Consider the following 24,252-nt stretch of genomic DNA (forward strand, 5'->3'; position numbering starts at 1 on the left):
GGATGGGGCCTCTGGGGCTTGTGGGCTGCGAGGCTGGCAGGGGCAGCCGCGGCTCGACTGCAGCGCGCCGGGAAACTCGTTCTCCCCTCCACAGGCCTCTGTGTTTCCCAGCTTCTCCGGACCGGTCATCACAATAGTAAATATTTCCAGCAGGACTCCCTGTCACAAGGACTCGAAATCTTTATGCAAAGTCCCATGGGAAAGAGCAAGCACAGAGCTCGGTGGGCACTGCAGCGCCCGGACCACCAGAGCTGGCACCACCGCATGTGACCCCACCCCAGCCCGTGTCCCTGAGCCGGTGTCCGCAGTGATCCTGTGCCCACAGACCTGTGCCTCGCCCAGCCTCCCCAAGCCCACAGACCCGGAGCCGCCCCTTAGACGATGATTGTCCTGGATGGGGCCGGGACTGCAGCCCCCCACCACAGAACTCCTACCTGAGCCGTCTGTCCACACTGCAGCCCGGCCCTGCCCTGCTGGGCCCTGTGGTTTTCGAGGGGAAGGGCATGGGGGCGTGCTGGACCATGGGGAGGGGCGGCGAGAAGAGCCTGGAGCTCTGCCCTGGGCCAGGATTCTGCCCCTTGTCCTTTAAGGGGGAGGCAGGACACGCTACTACCCCGGGGGAAGGACGCGCTGTGGTGACCCAGGCTGGGGACGGAGGGGATGGTGAAAGAGTTCTTGCCCTTCGTGCGTCAGGCCCCTCAGCCACACCCACCAGTCCTGAGAGGATCGGGTGCCCACGCCCGGCCCCCTCCCCCGCGTCCCGCTCCTGGGCCTCACACTCTCCCTCCTCCCACCCCAAACTGGACGTCACTTTGCCCCCTGCCATCCCCCACGCTGTTCCTCCACCTCGTAGGTGTCCGTTCCAACCCTTTCCCTTCTCTCACAGCAGAGCGGCTGGCTCCTCCCCCACGCTGAGTCCCAAGCAGGAGACAGCTTTAATGGGAGCTCAGAGCCGCCACAGCCCTGTCCGACGGCACCCTCTGTCGGCCCGACAGCGAATGACCGCCACGGCCAGGTCCTGAGGTTGTGTGCACACTCAGACATGAACACACAGACGTGCGTATTCACGCGCACACGCACATGCGGCAACTTGCACACTCAGGCACATGCACACTCGGATGCGTGCACACACGTGCATGCTCAACCCACAATTCAAACACAGGGTCACACAACTCATAAATGCACACACAGACACACATTCTCCCACACACACTCAAACACAGGGTCACACAAATAGACACACACGCTCCCACACACACTCAAACACCGGGTCACAACTCATAAATACACAGGCAGACACTACACGCTCCCACACACCTCAAACACAGGGTCACACAACTCATACACAGACACTACATGCTCCCACACACAAAGGGTCACACGACCCATAAATACACACACACGCTCCCACACACATTCAAACACAGGGTCACACAACTCATAAATACACAGACACGCTCCCCACACACGTTCAAACACAGGGTCACACAACTCATAAATACACACACAGACACACTCCCACACACACTCACAGGGCCACACAACTCATAAATACACAGACACACATGCTCCCACACACACAGGGTCACACAACTCATAAATACACACACAGACACTCCCACACACACTGAAACACAGGATCACACAACTCAAATACACACACAGACACACACGCTCCTACACACAAACACAGGGTCACACAACTCATAAATACACAGACACACGCTCCCACACACACTCAAACACAGGGTCACACAACTCATAAATACACACAGACACACACGCTCCCACACACACTCAAACACAGGGTCACACAACTCATAAATACACACACAGACACACATGCCCCCACACACATTGAAACACAGGGTCACACAACTCATAAATACACAGACACATACGCTCCCACACACTCAAACACAGGGTCACACAACTCATAAATACACACACAGACACAGATGCTCCCACACACAGCCCCAGCCGGCCAGAGCCCCTGCTTCCAGGGCACGAGGGCGCTGAGAGGGGCCGTGGGCCCCGCCGCCTCCTCCTGGCTTTCGGCTGCGCACAGGCTCCAACCTAGCAGCAGAGTGGTTTGTCGGGGGAGGGGGGGTTCCGAAAATCCAGACCCAGAAATGGGAGCTCCTCGTGGGCCAGCATCAGGATCTGAAGTGGGGGGGCTTCGGGATCCAGGTCTGATGTGGCACTGACAGCACGTTCTGCCTTCTAGCAAGGTCCCAGGAGGGCGGGCACCGAGCTCGAGGACCAGGAGCCTGTGTGCAGCTGGGGTCTCCTGCCCGAGGCTGTCCCGTGCTGGCCTGCATAGAGGCCTCCAGGCTAAGAATCCACCCAACCAGGCCCTGCCACTCGCTGCCTCCGCAAATGACCACAGGGCCTGGACGCTCCTCCCCAGCCTTCCCAGGCAGGTTCCCTCTCATTCCCGCCCATGTCCCAGCCCCTCCGCCCCAGCCCGTGTCAGGACTGCCACTCGAGCCTGGAGCTGACCTGGCAGAGGCAGTCAGCAGCTATGGCCTAACAGCTCATGGAAGAAGGAGCCAGCACACGGGCTAATGGACGAGCATGCTCTGCCATCAGCGGTCACTCTGCGGCTGAGGAGCACCATCCCGTGGTGCATTTTATTCCAGACCAGGGGGCCAGGGGGCTGGGCTCCCACAGCTCCTGCACCACGATCCTGCAGAGCTGCACCACGAGGTGCAGATGGCATCTGGGCCTGTCTGCAGCAGACAACAACATGCAGACCCCACCATCCCCTCTGCTGGAGCTGGAGAACCAGCAGACCACCCACAGACTCCCTGACTCCCGACCGTCTCGGGTTCCAACATCCGCCTGAGGAAAGGCCAGGGAGGTGGCACCCAGAAGCCGCTGGGAGGGAAGGGGGTGGGCCTGCCTGCCGTGCCTGGGCCTGCGCCCCCACATCCCACATGACGGCCTCCCCGGCCTCCACTCTGCAAGGAAGTGACAAACTCCACAGAATCCAGAGGGCCTAGGAATGTTGGTCCCGCAGGACTGTGCAGCCCAAGGGGCGGCCGCACTGCCCACCTAGTCCTGTATCACTTCTGGGTTCTCCACTCCAGTTCCCTGGGCAGGGCTGCCTCCTTGCTGTCAGACATTTTGCAGCTGGCTGTGGATTTTAGAGGGTGCTGACTGGTTGGGCACCATGGTTCATGCCTGTAATCCCAATACTCTGGGAAGCCATGGTGACAGATCACTTGAGCCCAGGAATTCAAGGCCAGCCTGGGCAACACAGTGAGAGCTGGGCGTGGTGGTATGCACCTGTGGTTCCAGAGGCTGAGGTGGGAGGATCAACTGGAGTCAGGGAAGTTGAGGCTGCAGTGAGCTGTGATTGTGCCACTGCATTCCAGCCTAGGTGATGGAGCAAGACCCTGTCTCCAAAAAACAAAAAACAAAAGTAGGGCGGGGGCCGGGCGTGGTGGCTCATGCCTGCAATCCGAGTACTTTGGGAGGCCGAGGCAGGTGGATCACCTGAGGTCAGGAGTTCGAGACCAGCCTGGCCAACATGGTGAAACCCCATCTGTACTAAAAATACAAAAATTAGCCGGATGTGGTGGCAGCCGCCTGTAATCCCAGCTACTTGGGAGGCTGAGGCAGGAGAATCGCTTGAACCCGAGAGGTGGAGGTTGCAGTGAGCCGAGATCAAGCCACTGCACTCCAGCCTGGGGGAGAGAGTGAGCCTCTGTCTCCAAAAAATAAATAAAATAAAAATAAAAGGTGCTAACTGCACACTCGTGTTCATAGGTCCATCAATGGGTGAACAGATACACAAAACATGGCTTATCCACACAATATTCAGCCTTAAAAATGAGAAAAATGCTGACACTTGCTACAAAACGGATAAAACCGGAGGATACTCTGCTGAGTGAAAGAAGCCAGACGCAGGCAAACCCAGCGTCCGTCCACTCGCACTGGTCCCCAGAGCAGCCACACTTAGAGTCGAGACACAAAGTGGAGTGGGGTTGCCGGGGCTGGGGGAGAGCAACGGGGAGCTAAGCTTTAATGAGCACAGAGCTTCGGTTTGGGAAGATGAGAAAGTTCTGAAGGCAGAGGGTGGCGGTGGCTGCACAACGCCAATGTACCTAATGCCACAGAACCGTGCACTTAAAAATGGCTAAAATGGTAAATTTTATGTTATGTAGATTTAGTGCAAGATGAGGAGGAGAGACAGCAATTCATTCACAGCACACGGGCCCCACCTCTGAACTCAGCTGCAGGTGGGTTTCCCGGGCTTGGCTTCCCGGCCTCCAGACAGCAACTGCCAGGCTTCTGGAAGCCCCTCCCCCCCCAAGACCCCCCAGCGGCGCCCAGCAGTCCAGCAGGGCCGTCCCGAAGCCTCTGTGGGGGTGATGTGGCACCATGGGTACAGCCACAGGGTTGGGCTGACTGAAACTGGAGAGATTGTAGGGGAACATTTGTGCTCAAGTGCAACATTCCACTTTGCCTTTCCACAGCACACCTGGGCTGTCTGACTCTATGAGGGCCCCACATCTTGGGAAAGCTGGGTGGACAGCTGATAACAGGGCACATTGCTGTCATCTTTGGACACGCAGGACCCCTGGCGGCAAAGGAACCTCGAAACCCAGCCTGGCTCTGCTGGCACGCTCATTTCAACACTCCCAGCCTAGGAGTCTGTTCCTGGGATTCTCCTTTGACCTGATTCCAACGTGTCACTCCTTTCCTCATGAATTAGTTACAAAAAGTCTTTAACACGTGTTCACTCTTAAAAAACAAAGGTGTTAAATAAAGTAACAGTCTTCTTTTTGAATAGTTTAATAGTTATTATTTAAATAAGGCTTTGGCGTGCTTTTCCACATTTTTAGGTTTTTTTCTCTACGTGTACACCTTGCAAGATGTATCATTAACTCGTGAAACCACCAGCTCCTCAGGCAATGAAAAGGGAGGTAGAAAGAACGCCAGAAAGGTGGGTCTGTGTGTTCTGGGGTGCATGGGGCCCGCCCCCGAGGAAGGTGCCAACCGTCCCTGGAAAGCAGAATCACCAGGCCTGGGGAAGCCGTGCAGGTTCGAGAGCCTGCGCCATGGCCATGCTGGGCAGGGCCCAAGGGGTGCCCAGGCGTCTGCCCACTGAGAACACTGTTAGTGCGGAGGGATCCACAGGAGGGGAGAGCGGCGCCAGGGTCCCAGAAACGGGCAAGGGTCTCTAGCCCGCCACCCACCCACTGCCCTGGGGGTCTCTGTCAGGCTGCTGGGAGACGCAGAGACTCAGGTCGTGTCTCAAGGGTGGCTACCCGGGGAGGCTGGGCAGAGTCTGGAGACATTTCTGGCTGTTGTCCGACTGGGAGGAGGGAGGGTAGGTGCTGCTGGCTGGGGGTGGGTGGAGGCCAGGGATACCTTTAAGCATCCTACAGTGCACAGGACAGCTCGCACTAAGGAGGACAGCCTGCCAGAGACACAGCAACGTGGGCTGGGATTGGGGAGGCTGCAGCCTGGTGCCAGCCTCACACTGGCAGGCAGGCGCTGCAGGAGGCTTGTGGAGAGCACGGCGACCACGGGAGGCTTGGCGGGAACCACGCGGAACAGATCGTGGTGGGAATGAGGCTGCGCCTACTAACGATAACCCCACTCACCCTGACGGCCACACCAGCCTGTGAGGAGGACAGGGCCGAGCCCGCTGGCAGGTGGGGAAACTGAGGCCCAGAGAGCAGCGAGCCTGGTCGGGACCCAGGCCCACCCCACCCTCCCACCAGCTGGTGTGGACTCTCCTTAAGGAGCTTCGGGCTCCACGGTGGTTTGTGTTCCTCTCTGCTCGTGCGTCTGACATGGAGTGACCAAGTCCCACACACTGAGTCCCCTCTGTCCCGGGGCTGCTGGCACCTGGGTCCTTGGAGAGGCTGTGGGATTGGGAGCTAGAGGTCCTCGTGGGTGGAGCTCAGGTCCACCCTCTGGGCCTGTCCAAACACCAGGAAGGTGCAGAGCCCCAGGTTGCTGATGACGGCCACAAGGTTGAACAGGCAAGTCCAGGAGCCCGTGGTCTCGATCAAGTAGCCGCCCAGACACACACCCACGACACCTGCCCAAGAGAGGCCCAGGCAGGCTGAGTGCTCCCGGGCAGCCCAGGCCCCACGCCCCACCCTGGTTCCCAGGGTAGTGCCGGGGAAGGGCTGGGGGTCTAGCGCCTGATAGACAGAAGCCCCCATGGTTCCCAGGGCTGAATTCAGTGTCCCAGCTGTGGGTCAGGCTCCGACTTGGAGGGTCTTGGAGAGGCAGAGATCTCACAGGCCATCCAGGAAATGGCCTGGTAACAAGTCCCCCTTGTCCCGCTGAAGGAGAAATGGGAGCCACAGGCCGGCCCAGGCGAGGCTGAGCTGGAGGACCCCCATCATCCACGGCACTCAGCGGGGCCAGGTGGTGTCCCGGGGACCCCAGGGACCCAGGATGGGAACATATCTGTGAGTCAGGGCAGATGGCAACCCATGAGCCACCTGTCGTCAGCAAAGTCCAGTGAAACCTGGAAGGCAGCCACATCCTCCTCTCCTGGGCCTGCTCTGGGGTCTGTGCCCTCCTCTGACACCGGGACCCCCTCTGAAGGGAGGCACACCCCCACCCTGCAGCACCTCAGTGGGCTCAAACCCCAGAGACAGGGGAACTCCTAGGCACGGAGGCCCACTCTCACCTGCCAAGGCCCCGGCTGTGTTGGCCACACCTGTGAAGAGGCCAGAGCGAGTGGGAATATGGACGGTCAGCGAAAGCCCTCCGGGATCTCCCATGGCCCACCCACCCGGAGGCCCAGGGAGGGGCAAAGCTGGGGTGGGCAAGGTCCTCACCAAACAGAAAGCCGGCGCAGGACGGGGCCAAGTCCTGGATGTTAACAGAAATGCCACTGTGGGGAGGAAAGAGGGTGGTGAGCGGCCCTGGCCACCACCGAGCTCGTGGCCCAGGGTTGTCACGGGGGAAGTGGGGAAGCAAAGTCTAGTGGAGCCACGGGAGGGGCTGGGAGATGCTCAGGCCCACTCCCTGGCCAAACACTGCAGCCCTGCACACCACACCAACACGAGCCCCAGCCGCCCGTCTTCATGGGGGACCCAGTGCAGGAAGCGACTCCTTAGAGTAAAGCGCTTGGGGGAAAGCACGTCTGCACAAGTCATGCGCACGTGCTGCTCACTGATGTGAATTGCTGGTTCCTAAAGAACTCCTATTGAGTCTTCAATGCAGTTGCTGCCCAGCAGCTTGGGAAGGGGGTGAAGTGTGAGGAAGACACTCAGAGAGAGGCGGACAGCGCTCCCTCTTCACATGCGCGGGCCTGGGGCATGCGGGCAGCATGGTGGCTCTGGTGGATGGAGCAGTCAGCCCTCACCTGTGGTTGAAGGTCTGGAGGCCGATGGAGGCTGATGCAAAGACTACAGACTCACAGAAGCTGGAGGTGTGGCCCAGGCACAGAGCAAAGACGCTGGAGAGGCCAAGGCCCATGCCCTGCAGGAAAGCGCCACCGTGACGGGCAGGCACCCGGCCCGCCTGCAGCTGGGCCCTCTCCTGACTCGGCCGCCCGACAGCCCCCCTGGGCGCACTGCACAAGGGTCAGGTCAGCTGGGACCGAAACCCTCTCTCAGACCAGGACCCCTAGAGGAGATCTGGGAGGAGGCGCCGCAAGAATCAGCCCCGCTCCAAGGGGGAGGCCCTATTCGACGCGGGCAAGCTCAGGCTGGGCCCAGAGGGGCACAGGATGCTGACCCCAGCCTGCCCCCCAACAGCTGTCTAAACAGCCCCCTCTGGGCCCCAGTGCTGGACACATGGAGAGGCCTGGCATTTGCGTGGTCCCAGACATCAGGTGACTTGGGGACACAACCCTGCGGTCCTGGGAGACCCTGAACAAAGCGGGGATATCCAGAGAGAATGACTGGAATGATTCTCCTACCTGCATGAGCTTCCGCACCGTGATGGCTCTGTAACCTACAAGGGGAGGCCAGGGAAGGGGCTCCCGTTAGCCCTTTCGTGCTGACACCCCAGACGGCACCCAGAGGGGGTCCCATCCCGAACGGCTGCAGAGGGGCAGCAGGGGAGGAAGAGGCTTGGGGCTCAAGACAGCTGTCCCATGCTGCAGGCAAAAACGTGTGCACACGTGTGTGTGTGGTGCAGCTGCCAGGCAGCATGTGTGCCCTTGGAAGGTTCCCAAGGCGTGGGTTTGGGCAGAAACACAGAAGAACAGCCACACGGCAGTTACAGAGGCGGAAACAGGCGAGCGGCCCCACTTCCTCTGCTGCCCCAGATTTTCTAGCTTTTCCACAACGAATGTGTATTCCTTTTGCAATTAGGAAAAACACGAACATTCTAAGAATAGGGATACACGTGTGGAGAGAGCACGTGGGCACGCGTGTGCATCCGCCTGTGCGTGTCTGTGCAGCGGACACGGCACTAGGGGAGGAAACACGCAGCCCACTCAGGGCTCATCCCAGTGTGGGTCTGGAGCACGTGGGACAGAGACGGAAGCTCTTCCAAAGGTTCAAGGATGCTTGTAACCTCTGACCCCTCCAGGTGCCTTCCCGGAGGGTCAGGGGCTGCATCCAGCCCCCAGGGTGAGCTCCACAGTCACGGTGAGACCAGACCCTCTCACCATAGTCTAACCCCACCCTTTAGGGAGGAGGCTGAGCCTGGAAAGAAGTGCCCCTCTGTCCCAGCTCTCCGTGTGCTGAAGCTGCACCCCCAGGAGGGGAGCATCCTGCCCCTCAAAAGCGAGGTGAACCAGGGTGTGGCCTCTGGTCCTGGTCCCCTCCCAGGGGCTCACCCTGATTGATGAGATGATCAGAGAGAAACCCGCTGAATAGACTGGCTGGAATCGCCACCAACCAAGGCACCACGTTGAAGATCCAGCCCTGCAGGGGGGAGTGTGGCCTCAGGGGGGGCCAGGGCTGGCACCTGGCCATCTGGAAGAGGATCCTTAGGCTGGACAGCCCCCCCGTGGCCACCACTGCCCAGGAAAGCTCTCTGGCAGGGCCAGCCCTGCTCCTGGGAATGTGCAGCTCTTGACCACCACCCGGCGGGGCAGCAAGACAACCTCAGAGAAGGAACCGTGCTGACCGCAGGTGACCCCTCTGTCCACATCCCGGCTTCTGCACCGGCCTCCTCGGGCTCTGAAGTCAGGCTCTGTGGGCCAGCAGGTCACCGGTGAGGGCAGGGAGGGCTGCAGCCGCAGCAGGAAGGCACCAAGTGCCCGCATCATTTCCAGCCTCAAACACAGAAACCTGCCCCGAGCATGGACGGGGTCCTCTCCAGAGGAAGAGCCTGGCAGTGCCAGGACCCTCAGAGTCCAGGAGGAGCCGAGGGTTCCACCATCTGCAGGCCAAGGACCCACAGTGCCTGGTGCAGCTCAAGCCTCGTACCCTCTGGGCGCTCCTTCACCCTGCGGGAGCCGCCGACTCACCTTGGCATCAGGGAAGGTCTCCTTGAAGAAGGTGGGCAGCCAGGAGAGGAGGATGAAGAAGGAGCAGGCTGCAGAGAGCTGGGAGACGACGGCTGCCCTGCGGTGCCCAAGGGTGGACCGTGATTCTGGTGCCGCACAAGCTGGCCGGGCCTGTGGGACCCACCCCGAGAGGCCTCCCCTGGGGGCCAGAGTCCCACTTCTCTGAGCCCTAGGCCCTGCTGGCTCAGGGGCTGTCAGGTCCAGCCAGGTTCACACCGGCCCGGCCGCTGCTCCAAGGGGCAGCACAGGTCCCAGCTCACCAGACAGCAGGCTTCCGGAAGAGCCGTCTCCAGGGGACTCTGCTGTGCCTGGACACCGGCAGGCCTTGGGCCAGGACACTCAAGGCCAGGATGAGATCTGAGGGAGCAACGGTGTCAAAGTGACGGCTGTCAGGGCGGGAGGCGCCGTCCGCTGCCAAAGGATTGGGGATTTGGGGGTGGTTCCAGAGGGGTCAGCAGGCCTCGTCCATGCCTCAGGCTGCACATGGGCGCCAGCCTCCCGTGGCCTTCCCTACCAGGCACCTAACAGGTAGCATCACCTTTGAGAACCGCGTTCTGAACGACCCTCCCCACGGCCTCCTCCAGAGCCCCCTCCTGGCCACCCAAAGACTTGGCTGCTCCTGCACCCTGCCTGGACCTGTGCCCAGCCGGTCTTCCTGGGTGTCTGCCTTAGCCCTAGATGGAACCTTCCAGATCAGATTGGGTGGCGGAGCCGCTGACAGCTCAGCACCCGAGCACTTTTCCTCACTGGTGGATTCTTTGGGAGGTCAAAGCCGCCGTCTCCAGGCTCCTGCTCCAGGCTGCTCAGAGGCTGCCACCAGGGGAGGAGGCACTGGGCAGCCATGGGCGCCTGGGACTAGCCCGCCCTGCCTGCGTTACCTTTTTCACTCAGCAGGTACCTGTAGACGTACCACACCCAAAGCAAGGTGAGGCCGCCGGAGAAATAGAAGATGCTCTGCCAGCCATACCATTCCAGGAGCAGGGAGCCCACTGCCCCAGTCAGCAGTGTCCTGCAAAGACAGGGGGAGTGTGGCCAGGCCCCTCAGCGGCACCACTTGGGTGAGGAGGGGCCTATCAGAAACCCCACCCTGGTGCGGGCTGAGCCCCTGGAGAAGAGGGTGTTTTCATCGCCTTCAGAGCAGCAGCTCAGAAGCCACTATCCCGGCCTATTTTGTTAAGGACTTCGGGTATTCAGGGGAGACTCCGGACACACAGGGCTGGGGCAGACTCGGGACCAGCCACGCGTGTGTCCCAGTCGGGCGGCTGCTGTGGAACTCACATTGCTTTTCACATCTTGCTTCTAGGCCTTCAAATTGGCCTACAATTTGTCATGTGGATCCTTTTCAACTAAAAACGGCACCAAGGAGGAGACAGTGGTGAGCATTACTACAATGAAACTCCCCACGGTTTTTGTGCTTCAAACATCATTGAGGACAAAATTCAAAAAGACTTCTGGATGCAAAAATACCACGACGGCCAAATCCAACAACCCCCATCCCGTCCCCATGATTTCATTGTCCCAAATGGCCCCTCAGAGGCTCCCTTCTGGGTGCGACCTGGCTGGCGGCCCAGCCCCCCTCTGCTGCTGAGGCCCCTCCACTGGCACGGGGTGGGGAATAGTTAACATCATGGCAAAAGGAGGAAGAGAGAGAGCCCCAAAGCGGGGCCTGGCATCCAGATGGGGCCTCGTTACTCCCGCGGAGCCTCTGCGGGGTGGACACAGCTCCTGGGGCAGCAGGACTTGGCCTTGGGCACCAGGGCGGGCTGGGGTAGCACTGTTCCTGCCCCTCCCAGCCCACACTTGACCCTGTCTCTGCTCCCCACCTGGGTGCAGAAAAACCGCAGGACACTCAATGAAACCGGGTTTTGGAGAAGTGAGGATTCATTCTTTAGTAGAAGTATATCCCCTCCAGTTTATCTGAAATTCACATTCCTCTGGGCAGTCTGTTTTTATTTAATGAATCTGGTCACTCTAGGCCTGCCTGGGGCTGCTCCCGGCCCCACCTACTGCGGCCGCCTCCGCCCCTCTGAACCTCAGCAACAGTAACACGAGGGCCTGAGCCCCGCGACTAGGAAGCCCCGGTCAGCTCCTGCACCCATCCACCCTGCTACAACCACTGGGAAGGCCTCCCACCCCAGGCCTGGCCTCGATCCAGGTCACCAGCATCGCTAGAGGGTCTGGAGCTGCCCAAGGAGCGGGCACTGGGAGGGAGGACTGAGGGCCACGGGGTTGCCGTGTTGTGGATGAGGACAAGCCGCCCTCCAGCCAGCTGATAGGCCCAGCCTGGCCCAGACGCTCCTGGGCTCACAGACTCTCCTGGCGGGGGTGGGGGCCAGTGGAGGGTGGGGACGGCATCTGGCTTTGTTAGCACAGATGAAAGAAAATGAGATGATATGGCCGCTCCCCCAACCCATGTCCCCAAGTCCCAGCCTCATCACCTGCCAGCCACTCCAGAAAGGCAGAAATATGCACAAAGCAAGTGCGGTGCCCGGGGCTGGTACCTGCAGAGCACAGCCTCGGGCTACAGAGCCCAAAAGGCGCTTGCGGGACCCGCCTCACCCATGGTGGCCCTGCAGGCCTATGTGGCCCGACCCCCACGCAGACCAGGGGCCACTCGGCAAGGGGCTCACCTGGTGGCCTCTCCTGGGCCCCGTCTTAGGCCAGGACTTACCCAAACTGGGAGCCGGCGCCCACGATGCTGTAGGTGAAGGCTCGCTCACTCTCCCGCACCTTCTGCGACAGCAGGCTGGTCAGGGCAGGGAAGTAAACCCCTGCAACAAGTGGAAGGAGGGTCTCTCGGGGTCCATCCAGGGAGGCTCGTCCCGGCCCGTCTGCTCAGGTTTGGGCTGTGATTCCAGAGGACGTCCACCTGTCCCTCTCGCTCACCTCCCCACCCGAGGGACCAGCAGAGCAGGGCTTTTGGTGCCACTGAGGAAACAGAGTCCTTTTGGGCGAGGCTCGCTCAGGGTCATGCCACCTGCATAGCTGAGGGAAACACCCCTGCTTCCAAGCTAGCCCTCCCACCCCACGAACACGCACATGTGCACACTCTCACCACTGGCTTCCAGCTGTGCTCTACAGAGTCCTCGCACCAACATACACACACGCGCCTGCACACGCACGTGTCTACTGGCACACTTCTTGGCAGTGCTGCACGGTGCTCACACTGATGCAGATACATGCATACGCACGAAGATACACACCTGCGTGCACAGAAACCTGCCGCACGTGTGCACAGACACATACTTCCCCCAGGAAAGCTGCCCTTCCCTGTTTTATAAACTGAGTTTCCTCCCAGGATTTCTTTTGGACCGCTTTAGAAGTTTGGAAACCACCTTACCACCTCATGCAGCTCCACATCCAGAGGGCTCTGAGCCTGACCTGGAGGGACTCTGCGAGGGGAGGCACCACGGAGCCACCGTGACAACAGGAGCTTGTCCCCCAAACTCACGGGCCCTGTCTACAGGGCACTGATGCTACCCCACAGGGGGGCATCGTCAAACAGACGGCCACACACAGGAAACGCCTGCCTGGCCAGCGACTGTAACTTTTAACCGCAGAGCGCTCACTCACAGGCTCACGGCCCAGAGGCAGGGCCCATTCCCTCACTCCCTGGAGGGAGGCTGGGGGCTGCCTGGCAGAGCTCTGTGGGGCTCCCTCCAGAATTCCAATGCCCCACAGCAAGAGCCACAGGTCTTGGGACACCCGGCATCTCCGCTCTGCTCGAGGACAGCGTGCACAAACACGGCAAAGCCAGCCGCAGGTGGTGCCCACGGTTACCACGCAGCCGCCATTGCTGCCCCCAGACCCCCAGAGTAGGCTCGTGGGCACAGGATGACATCTGATATTGAGATGTGCCAGACTTTGAAGGTTTCTAGAAAACAGAATGTGCCTCAGGTGCCAAGTCATCGTAGCACAACAAGCTAGGCCCTGCAGAGGAAGAGCAGCTGGAGCTGGCAGCGAGCCTACGGGGTCTGGCTGCCTGCTGGGTCCCCAGAGCTGCCCACGAGGACAGCCGCCTGCCCCAGGGCCAAGGGTCTTCTCAGCAACACCTAGGAGGCATTGGTCAGCCCAGTCTGAGGCAGTGCCACCATTTTCTTCACAGCTTCAGCCTTGGGACCCTCCTCCCTCACCCCAAAGACCCTCCAGTAAACAACGATGAGGGCCCCCACCCCCCGCCAGGCCTGTCCTCCCCTCCAGGTTGATTCAATCATTCCTCTCCTCCTCCTCCAGCTCCTGCAGTGGGGCCCGGGCAGTGCCTGGGGAGGCGGTGATGCTGGAGGGGCTGGCTCTGGGACGGGGCCTCACAGTAAACACACAATCCTAAATCCTCAGTTGCACTCCCTGCACCCTCTTCTGAGGGTGGGCCATGCACGGGGCCCTTGTTCTCATGTGACACCCCGTGACCATGACAGTGGCCTCTTTCCTGGGCAGACCCCCTTCCTCTGTTATGAAGACAGTCCCAGGTAGCACCTTCCAGGCCGTAACCTTGGGGAGTGAGGGTGTGGAGAGGGAGGAGAACGCGGCCTGGGAGTGAACTCCCCAAAGTCTCCGGACTTGGAGGAGAAGGAGGGCAGAGGTTCTATGGGAGCCATGGCCAGCGCTCTGAACCTGATGCCAGCTCTGGAAGGTAGGGGGAGTCCTGAGTGGGGGGTCTGGATGGCCCAGGACACTGGGGGAGGAGTGGCCCAGGCCGGGAACTGCTGATGGGTGGGGTGGCCAGGCAGGCTGGGTTGGGGCAGGCTCTCGGGGCCGGCAGGCCCCTGCAGGTTGGAGGCCTAGCTGTTTCTCCAGGGGACCCCAGCCAAGTAGGGGCCCCCCAAAGCCCCCTTTGCCCCCCACCCACCTTGTTCTCCTGACAATTAAGGCGCTCCAAGGCCCTAGTATCCGAGGCATCATCAGCATACGTGTGACCAAAATGCACAAAACCCAGAGTCCCACAGCGGGTCCTTTGCAGCTGGAATCCGCCACTGAACTAGGGTGTTTGGTGACAAAATTCAGGGGCAGGGGCAAGTTCACTACACAGGTGCCCCCTGTGATCCTGTGTATCACTGCAGAGTGTGCACCTATAGAAGGCACATGCATGGCCACACGTACACCCTCATACGGGCACGCTCACACACGTACACACGCATACGGGCACACATAAGCACATACACATGCATACGGGCACGCACACATACACACACATACAGGCATGCACACGCATGCATACCACCTGCACGCACACATGCACACACACGTGTGCACGCACACATATGTACACACATGCACAAGCACATACATGCACACTGCTTGCATACACATGTGTCTGCAGGGACATATGCACTTGCACACGCACACACACAGGTGTACGCATGCACACGGGCATGCCCATACACACACACTTGCACACACACACACAGGTGCATGCATGCACGTGGGCATGCCCATACACACACTTGCACAGGCATACACACAGGTGTACGCATGCATGTGGGCATGCACATACACACACACTTACACACACAGGTGTACGCATGCATGCAGGCATGCACATACACACACACACTTGTACACCACCTGCACCTGCATGCACGCGTGTACCTGCACACACATCCGTGCACACTCCCCTTGTCTCCCCACCTGGTGCCAGAGCGTGTGAGGGAGCCAACTGAGCTCCCCTTACCTTGGAGCAAGCCCATGAGGATGCGTGAGAAGGTCATGAAGGCCAGGTGGGCACTGCTCAGGTGGGCGAGCAGTGGGGTGACGGCCGCGATGGAGCCCCAGGCAGAGGCTGATAGCAGGATGACCTTCTCACCCCCAATCCTGGAGGGGAGACAGAGGGAGGTGAGGATGTGGCTGTGCAGGACCAAGGGGCACCACCCTGACTCAGGGCAGCCCTCGAGTGGGTGCTCGGAGCTGGGCCTGGCCTGTCTGCCTCTACAGGGCCTGCTCATGACCCCACAGATGCCTCATGAGGAGACCAGGTACTCCAGGGGAGCTGCCTGCCTCCTCTGCCTGCAGGGCCCTGGGGCCTTGCCAAGCCTGGCCTCTCCCCTCCCAGCTCCCATCTTCCTCTGGGTGGGTCTTCTGCCCAAATTTATCCACCAAGCTCCTTCCACAGGAGTCGCATCCTGTATGTGCAGCAGCAAAGCCAGCCCACTCGCCCCTGGAGGCCCCAGTTGGGCGGCCCCCACCAGCCTGGAGATGGGGAAGAGGAGCAGTTACCGATCCCCGAGATGGCCGCCCACAACCTGCGTCAGGCAGTAGCCCCAGAAGAAGCTGCTGAGCACGATGCCGGCCTCCTTCTTGTTCCAGCCGAAGTCCTGGCTCATGGAGACAGTGCAGATGGGCATGCTGGAGCGGGCGCAGTACAGAAGGCACGTGCCCAGCAGCAGCGTCCCCGTCCATGCCTGGCACTCGGGCCTGCGGGACAGGAGATGGTCAGGCCCTGGGGAGGCCCCACGGCCCTGCTGCTTCGAGTTCGTCACTCAGAGACCTCCCTCAGGGCTGGGGGACGTGGGACTGTGAATGGGGACAGCTTTGATGGAGGGCAACTTGGCAAGCATTCAAACACCTAATCGCACCTATCTGCTGACCCCTGGGAGAACACAGGCAGCCAGAAATGAGGCACAGTGGCGGCTGGGAGCAACTGAGTGGCCAGCACTTGCGCAGGTCACGGCAACAACAATTCATCCCCACAAAAGGTGCCTGGGCCGGGCCCTGCTTGTTCCCCTCAAAGAGAACAGGGGAGAAGGTGACCAGGAGATGGGTGGCAGAGGAGTTGGACACTGGAGAGTCTCACCCCACCCTTCCCAAAAGGTCCCGTCTGCCCCTGCGGGGAGCCGGCTGCAACCCGGGGGTGTGCTCCCAAGAACCTGCCACAGATGAGTGGACGAGGGTGTGCTGTGGACAGAGGGGCAGGTCTCCGTCCTTCTTGGCGCTCTCTCCAAGTCTGCGCCTAGACGCTTCCCACAGGAGAAAAGACCAGCAAGTCGGGCACTGACCACGCCAGAGGTCACAGAGCCAGGCCGGCCAGCTCACACTCCCAATCCTGGTTGACGGAGGCCCGGCGAGAGATCTCGGAGGCAAGAACAGGTCTCTCCAGCAGCCCAGAGCTGCATCCTCTGACACCTCCCGCTCTGCCAGAGGCTATCCTGGCTCCAGCCCCTCCCCACAGCAGGGCCAACCATTAACCCCTGGAGTTTGGAGAAAGTCGTGTGGGGGGAAGTGCTGTCTGTCCTGGAACTTGGCAGTGAGTGTGGTTTCACCAGCGTCATTTGTAGCCAGCTTCCACTCTGGGGACAACTGGCTTGCCCCATATCTGGCTGTGGCCTGGGTCTGGGGACCAGGTCTGCTCCCTGGGTTACCACAGAAGCACACAGTCCTCACTGCCAGCCTGCCTAACCCAGTACAGCCCTGGCCTCCACGCCCTGTCCTGGCGTGGTTGATACCCGCGGCCCTGTTATTTACCTGGCCCCAGGCTCTCTGTAAACAGTTTTCATTGACTTAACACACAAGACTTGCAGAAGGGACATGGGGGCCCCACCCTTAACTTTCCACTAAAAGCCACACAGTCCAAAGGTGCCTTTAAAAAGGAGCTTTAGAGCCAGGTACGGTGGCTTATGCCTGTAATCCTAGCACTTCAGGAGGCCGAGGTGGGCAAATCACTTGAGCCCAAGAGTTCAAGACCAGCCTGGGAAACATAGGGACATCCCTGGCTCTACAAAAAACAAAAAACAACAACAACAACAAAAAGCTTTAAAAATTAGCCAGGGCCGGGCATGGTGGCTCACGCCTATAATCCCAGCACTTGGGGAGGCCGAGGCGGGAGGATCACAAGGTCAGAGTTCAAGACCAGCCTGGCCCACATGGTGAAACCTTGTAATCCCAGCACTTTGGGAGGCCGAGGTGGGCGGATCACGAGGTCAGGAGATCGAGACCACGGTGAAACCCCGTCTCTACTAAAAATACAAAAAATTAGCTGGGCGTGGTGGCGGGCGCCTGTAGTCCCAGCTACTCGGAGAGGCTGAGGCAGGAGAATGGCGTGAACCCGGGAGGCGGAGCTTGCAGTGAGCCGAGATCGCGCCACTCCAGCCTGGGTGACAGAGCGAGACTCCGTCTCAAAAAAAAAAAAAAATACAAAAATTAGCCAGGTGTGGTGGCGGGCGCCTGTAATCCCAGCTACTCGGGAGGCTGAGGCAGGAGAATCACTTGAACCTGGGAGGCAGAGGTTGCAGTGAGCCGAGATCAAACTACTGAACTCCAGCCTGGGCCACAGAGTGAGACTCCATCTAGCGAGACTCCATCTCAAAAAAAAAAAAAGAAAAAAAAAAACAATTAGCTGAGTGTGGTGGTGTGCACCTGTGGTCCCAGCTGGGAGGCTGAAGTAAGAGAATGGCTTGAACCCAGAAGGTCGGGGTTGCAGTGAGCCGAGATTGCACCACTGCACTCTAGCCTGGGCGAGAGAGAGAGATTCTGTCTTGAAAAGAAAAGGGGGGGGAGGTGCGGGACCTGTGTCCAGGTGGCTCCTGCCCCGCACTGCCTAGCCGTTAGCTAGAAACAGCAGAAAGCTCAGTTGCACCGATTCTCACCCCCATCGCGGCCAGCACAGTACTGAGAACAGAGCCACCCCCTGGCCTCCTTGGAAGGAGGAAATCAAGAAGAGCCCTTCCAGGCAAGCAATCTGCCCTACACGGCAGGCGGCAGCCACAGCCCCTTCTCTGAGCTGGGCAGGTGGTGCTGGCCAGGTGGGCACAGGGGCACCCTCCACAGCCGCTAGGGAGACAAGGATGTCAGGCTGGAGAGGACGACCCAGACAGTTGGCTACCTGAGGGCTGACTAGGACCCCAGGCTGGGAATCTTCCATCCTGCTGGGGGCGCGGGGGACACGGGGTGTGCCAAGAACCGGAAAGCTTTGGGCAGCCTGAACAGCTTCCTCCCACCACTCTGCACTCCCTGAGCCCAGCAGCCTGCTTCCTGTGAACTTTCTAGAGCAAACGGCCCCTGTGCAGAAGCAGCATCCATGGCTGAGCAAACAGGTGGTCACACGGCCCCTCGATTCAGAAAAGGGAACTGTCCGGGGCCAGGCCAGGAGAGCAGCAAACTGGAGAGTGTGGGTGCCGCCCTCCAGCTCTGTTCTCGCCTGGCCCAGCCTTCGTGATGTGGCTGCAGGAGGGAAGGCTAGGAAAGGGCGTGGGCGTGGCAGCCTTGACCGACAGGCCCCTCCAGAATCCTTGGCGCTACCCAATAAGGGCCTGCAAAGGAAGTTGCCAGAGCTGTGGCAAGGGCTCCTTTTTAAACATTGAGCCTGGGAGGGACGTAGTGAAGGCGGAGCCACTCAAACCCAGCCGCCAGAGAGGAGGCCCTGAAGCCCTGGGGAGTTGGCCCTGCCCGACAGGCCTGGATGAACGTGGGTGGGGGAAGAGGAAGAGAGCAAGGGGCAGGCCCCGCTGAGGGCAGCCCTCCCCTGTAATTGGCGCCTGACAGGGCTGTGATCTGGGCTGCCAGCTTTTCCCACGCAGCCAGCACTCCCTTCCTCTGGGTGCCAACATCCGGTGGTGGCACTGCCCCTTTGGGCCTTCCTGCAACTCTTCCCAGCACTTCTAGGGTCCTCAGCCCTCGTACAGCTGGGAACTGGTGGGGCCAGAAGGTGCCATTACCTTGCCATGGTGAGGGTAGGTACCCTGGGGACTCAGTGCAGGCAGGAGACTGCTCTGGAACCCACAGGGCCTGAGTCTAGGCCCAGGGTCCAGCCACTTGAGGCCTCAGCCCAAGACCCAGAGCCCAGGGGTTCAGCAGTGTGGGGGCTGCTCTCAGGAGCTCCCTGGCAGAGGCCCTCCCCAGCTGACCAATGGCCCGCGGTCACCATCTCGCCTGGTTTCTGAGGCGTCACCTGCCCGGGGAGCCTCCTACAGGCAGCAGTGCTGGTGGCCAGGCGACCTGCCCAGGCCCTGCTTCTCCCCACCACCAAATGCTCTGAGAGCTGAAGCCAGCGGGGAGCTCGTCCCCAGCACACAGCTGTCACGTGGTGGCAGGACGCCCCCTGTCCAGCTGCAGGCTCCAGCCCGTGCCCCATACCTGGCCTCCTGACTGTCCCAGCGCCTGCCTGTCGGGGTTATGCATACACAGGGTGGTCCCACCTGGCAGGGGCTATGCCTCCTGACTGTCCAGGACAATGCTCCTGGCCTGGGGAACACAGCCCTGCCTGGAAGAGCCCCAGGAACCACTGGCTGGGATAGGGCACTTGCCAGGTCCGGTCTCGGAATCTCATGGCAGGGAGGAAGGACAGGGCACTCACTTCTTTCCACCTCCCAAAAGAAACACAGGAGGCCACACAGCCAGAGGAGCCCGCCCAGCTCAGCGATCCCCACCTAGCGTCATCCCACACGGCAGTATCTCAGCTCCCTCCCCACGGCCCCATCTCAACCGCTCCCACCCCCCCTCCCCTCACCCCGTCACACCTGGACCACTGGGTGTCCCCGGCCATGTCCCTGCGGGTCTCGTCTGGGGGTGGCTGCATCGGGCTTGGGGTGCTCAGACGGTGTGGGCACAGCTGTGTCCGGGGGCTGCCTCCCAGCCCAGGCTGACCCACCCAGGCAGCACCGCCCAAGTCCACGTGTCAGTCCCAGCGTGCTTCCGTCTGGTTCTCTCAGGACTTGTCGCCCCCAGACGGCCACCAGGGCGGGCAGGCGGGGCAGGGCGGGGCATACCACTCGGGTGCCCGCCCCACCCTGCTGACGTCCCTCCCTGCTGCCCCATAGGAGCGGGGCCGACAGTCACCCTGGCTGGGTCGCCCTGGCTGGTCCGACGTGCCCTGGCTCAGCCCCAGCCGAGGTTAGTGTGGGGGCAGAGGAGGATTCCCAGCAGCAGGCCGGTCAGACTGGGGCTTCAGAGAAGGGCCCTGGTGGTAAGCCTGGTCCGAGAGGTGCCAGCCCATCCCTTGGACATGACAGGGAGCCATGAGGCCGTCTGTCCCGTCTATAAAATGCGGGATGATGGCAGTCCCTGCCTCACCGCTCAAATAAAATTAGGGATAAAGTCTTAACCAAGTGCAGAGAGAGTAAAAGTCCAAGGTCACTGATTTTTAAAATGGATCTTTCGGGGCAGGGATGGGTCCACTCCTGAGCCCTTGGACCAAGCCTGGGAGAGCTGGGCAAATCCAGCGCTGGCCAGTGTCTTCTCAGCAGATGCCTGTGAAGGTTGTCATTGGCCCCTGGGCCCCTGAGTTCCTGGACAAAACGTGTCCTGAGGACCCATCACAGGTCAGGCTCTGGGCTCAGGGGCAGGGGCAATGGGGTAGGGCCCCCACTCTGTGTGCTTCTGCTGCCATGTCAAGGATGAAGCCAGCAGGGGAAGGCCTCAACCATGCAGCCTTTCCCCAGGACGCGGCAGGGCCTGCTCCTCAGGTGTCGCCCCCACCTCCACTAGGGCCCACCTCAGTCCATCCTCCATGCAGCAGCCACCACCCAGCGGCCAAGGGAGACACGCCTAAGGCGGGGCCCTCCACTTAGAACAGAACCACATTTACCCACCCCTTTCCCCCTAGCCCTCAGGTCTCCAACAGCCCAACCCACTGCACTGCAGGGCCTGCTCCCTAAGCCTAGGGCTGAACAGGTCTTAAAGACACGAGCACCCTAAAAAGCAAGGCCATGCTTTCATCCATCCTGATGTAGGGTAGGGTGGAAAAGATGGTGGCAGAGAGAGGTTTATCGCCCCAAACAGCCCTAGCCCACAGCCAGGAAGTTTGGAAACTGTTGCTAAACATGTCGCTGTCAACAGCACCCTCTTTGAGGTGATTCGCTTCCATTCACTCTGTAATGGTGATTTCCTACCAAGATCTGTGATCATGCCGCAGCAATTTGCCATCTGGTTACCCAAAGTACCCTTCCTCCTGGAGCTGATGTTCTGGGGCAGGTAGACAAAAATCAAAGAAGTGAAAGGGGTAGGGAAGGGGTGTTACTTCAAATAGGTTGGACTGAGGAGGCACCCCTGGACACCTGAGTGAAGGCTGGATGAGCTGAAGAAACGGGCCGCGCGGCGACGGGTGGGTGGGTGAAGGGGCCATCTCACAGGGACATTATGAAGCTGGGTGTTGGTAGTGGCCAGATGGAGGCTCTCCAGGCTTCTGGTTGATTCTGAGAGCTGCCCCGCACCCAAGCATCTTTGAGGCCTAAGGTGAAAAATTATGTACGGACAGTAGACAGTCAACACCTGGGTTTTCAAGGACAGAGGGTGACCTTGTGGACAGGGCAGTCACAGCCAGCACCCACTGACCTCTGCTTCTGGAGGGCTGCGTTCCTCCCTCTTGCTGGGCCTGGCCCACCTAACTTCTTCTTGTTTATTTCAAGTGCTGCTATAGGGAGATGATGCTAAAGATTTTTTTTAAAGCAAATCCATGCCTCACTACGTGTGGCTCCCGTTGCTCAGCCTCTGCCTCCACACACCTCGCAGAGGCCCCAGGAGAGCCCAGCACAGCTTCTTATAAACCAAGACAAGCCAGCCCTGGGCCGGGGGCTCCTCCCTGCACCCCACTTAGCCCTGCACCCTTCCAGCCCAACTACAATTCTCAAGATGAGGAGTCCATAAAAAGGAGACTGACAGATGGCACTTTCTCTGCCACGACTGACAGGCAGCAGCAAGAGGGAAGACCACGGTACTGGACATCACGTGCGGGTACTGCCTCAAAGGTGGGGGCACCTTTCGGGCTGAGCTAACCCTGTCAACAGCAGACTGGAAAAAGACAACTAACTGTGAGATGGTGCTCGAAACCAGAAAGATCAAGTCTGCAATGATGACAAACGGATTTGGTGTGATGTGGGTGCGATAACAGAGAATCATTCTTCAAGGTTCTGGAGTTCGTTTTTCTCAGAGCTGGTAAACTCACTGTTCGAATCTTACAAGCACTAGTGTTCAACATTTCTAAAACTGGGAGGGCCCAGTGAGGACTGGGTGGGCACACAAATCTATAAACGAGCACGGACAAACCCTGGGCTGCTGTGACTGCCAGCACCTCTTCCCATTCTTCCATGACCCTCCATGGCAGAGAATCCTTGGTGACGGGTCAGCCTGCTTCACTTTCAAAGCCAGCTGGGAAAATTACCAAAGCTGTCAGTCACACACCATGATCCACAAGAGGGAGAAAATCTTGTTTGTGTGAGGAACGCCTGCAGATGTGTCTCCAGGAAGCAGAAGTCACAGCGAGGCGGAGACCTTGCCTGACACAGGCAGCTCAAGGCAACAGCAGCTCCACCGCTTCTCCCTGGTTCCCAAGCTCATCAATTCCACCTCAAATACACAGAGACCCAAGGACAGGAGGCGCTGCTGAACCCAGCACTCTTCATCTCCGAAGTGAGCCTGCGGGGTGACCAACTGCCTTGCATGGATGGACAGCTGGCAGAAGAGCCTGCAACGTGACCTGCATTTAAAAACCTGAGAAAACCTGTGGAGGAAACCCACTCACCTTCAGTTGTTACTCCTTTCATGAATTCTTTTGGTTATAGCTGTGCCTATGGGTCTACGGGCTTCACCTGATAAATGGTCTTCTGTACTATGGACAATTTGGACCCGTAAACCTGGCCTTCCAACTAGGCGACACTGAAATGTTGCAGACAAGTCAGAACGTCACATTGCCTTTAAATATTCCCCACACACATGCACCAGGCTGACTGGTGGATACTGGGGTGTGAAATGAGAGAAACAGCCCCCACCGTGCAGATGTGGGGACATGATTATTACCAATTAACCACAGGCTGCACCTCAGCTCCTGCGCACCAGGTGCCTTGTGCCGGTGACTCTGTAGCATGGGCCTGTTTATCTCCAAAGCCATTTTGTGGCTTCTGGAAAAGGCAAACAAGCTAAGGACATTGCACCTCCAAGGAGCACATCTCTTAGAAGATTCTTGCCATAGCTAGTTACACCAAAGGCTCATTCAAACTCCATGTTCTACTTTAACAGAAGTGAAAAACCATAAGCAAAGATGGCATTCCAAAATAAGGCAGAATATCTAAGACAGGAAGGCCATGTGTGCAAGGATGGTGTGAGCCTCCAGACTGTACTGTGGGAGCTCACACCGAAGCATTCCTGGTGATGCCCACCTCCACCAAGAACTACCGTGCTGCCTTCTGACCCATGAGGCTAATGGACTGGCAAAGGTGTGTGGACGTAAAGAACACTGTGACATGCCACTGCCACACAGGGAGGAGCAGCAGGTGAGGAGAGGCCTTCCCTGTTCTCTGATACCCAACAAACATGCAAGCTCTCAACGCCTTGCTCCATGATGCCCGCTGCCCATTTCTGAGTTTCACCTCAGGCCCTTGAAGTGCTCAGTCTGAGTCCTTTCCAAGAACCCTACAACTGCCTTCCACTCATGAAGATGCTCATGGCCCTGAAAGCATGGTAGCCACCAGAATCAGACACCTGTAGTTATCTCCTGCCTGGGGCTCAGGCAGGTGGTGGTGGGTGTCAGGCTGACTGGTGGATACTGGGATGTGCTGGCGTATTCCCTCTGTTTTTAATATGTTTGGAAAATTTCATTAAGCAAAAAAAAAAGAGTAATTACTTAGGCTATTCAAATCAGTTTAAAATCATGCAGTGGGTAGCTCAAAAGTTCTACTTCCTTCACACCAAGGAAACTAGTTTATGAAACATTAAGTGCCCCAGTCAAGAGAGCAGCTGACAGGTTTCAAATTAAACACACCAAGTACAGATTCACAAACTAAAAGGGGCAGCACTGTCAGAGTGAAAGGAGAGCCAACTACAATTCCATGAGGCGAGCTTTCTTCTGTCCTTCCATTCCAAGATACCAACTTTCAATACAAATGCAT

At 59.1% G+C, this 24,252-nt stretch overlaps 1 protein-coding gene across 3 annotated transcripts; it reads right to left on the reverse strand.

Annotated features, from left to right (window-relative positions):
- Window positions 1-4,787: 4,787 nt before the first annotated feature.
- Window positions 4,788-24,229, reverse strand: SLC17A9 (solute carrier family 17 member 9). 3 transcript variants are annotated; one of them, XM_055265428.2, is made up of 13 exons: window positions 19,891-24,229; window positions 15,656-15,853; window positions 15,114-15,253; window positions 12,117-12,216; window positions 10,324-10,454; window positions 9,706-9,802; window positions 9,407-9,503; window positions 8,771-8,858; window positions 7,904-7,938; window positions 7,346-7,461; window positions 6,816-6,871; window positions 6,665-6,694; window positions 4,788-6,061 (listed from the first exon to the last, which is right to left on the reverse strand). In XM_055265428.2, the coding sequence occupies exons 1-13, from the start codon at window positions 19,947-19,949 to the stop codon at window positions 5,898-5,900; spliced, it is 1,311 nt and encodes a 436-aa protein (XP_055121403.1). In that variant the 5' UTR covers window positions 19,950-24,229; the 3' UTR covers window positions 4,788-5,897. The 3 variants fall into 3 exon arrangements, with proteins under 3 accessions (XP_055121403.1, XP_063490241.1, XP_063490242.1); XM_063634171.1 differs by having other exon boundaries at window positions 4,788-6,694; XM_063634172.1 differs by lacking the exon at window positions 19,891-24,229 and adding an exon at window positions 16,015-19,654 and having other exon boundaries at window positions 4,788-6,694.
- Between the last annotated feature and the right edge of the window lie 23 nt (window positions 24,230-24,252).

This window comes from Symphalangus syndactylus, chromosome 24, assembly GCF_028878055.3.
Source record: "Symphalangus syndactylus isolate Jambi chromosome 24, NHGRI_mSymSyn1-v2.1_pri, whole genome shotgun sequence".
NCBI classification, from domain to species: Eukaryota; Metazoa; Chordata; class Mammalia; order Primates; family Hylobatidae; genus Symphalangus; species Symphalangus syndactylus.

What these genes read in the sequence shown, in the direction of transcription:
- SLC17A9 (XM_063634171.1), bottom strand. Translation starts at nt 19,949, where the DNA reads ATGCAGCCACCCCCAGACGAGACCCGCAGGGACATGGCCGGGGACACC. An exon ending in CTCCAGACCTTCAACCACAG is followed by an intron (nt 6,872 to 7,345) that starts GTGAGGGCTGAC and finishes TCCTCCCCACAG; the next exon opens with TGGCATTTCTGTTAACATCC. An exon ending in CTGCGCCGGCTTTCTGTTTG is followed by an intron (nt 6,695 to 6,815) that starts GTGAGGACCTTG and finishes GCCTCTTCACAG; the next exon opens with GTGTGGCCAACACAGCCGGG.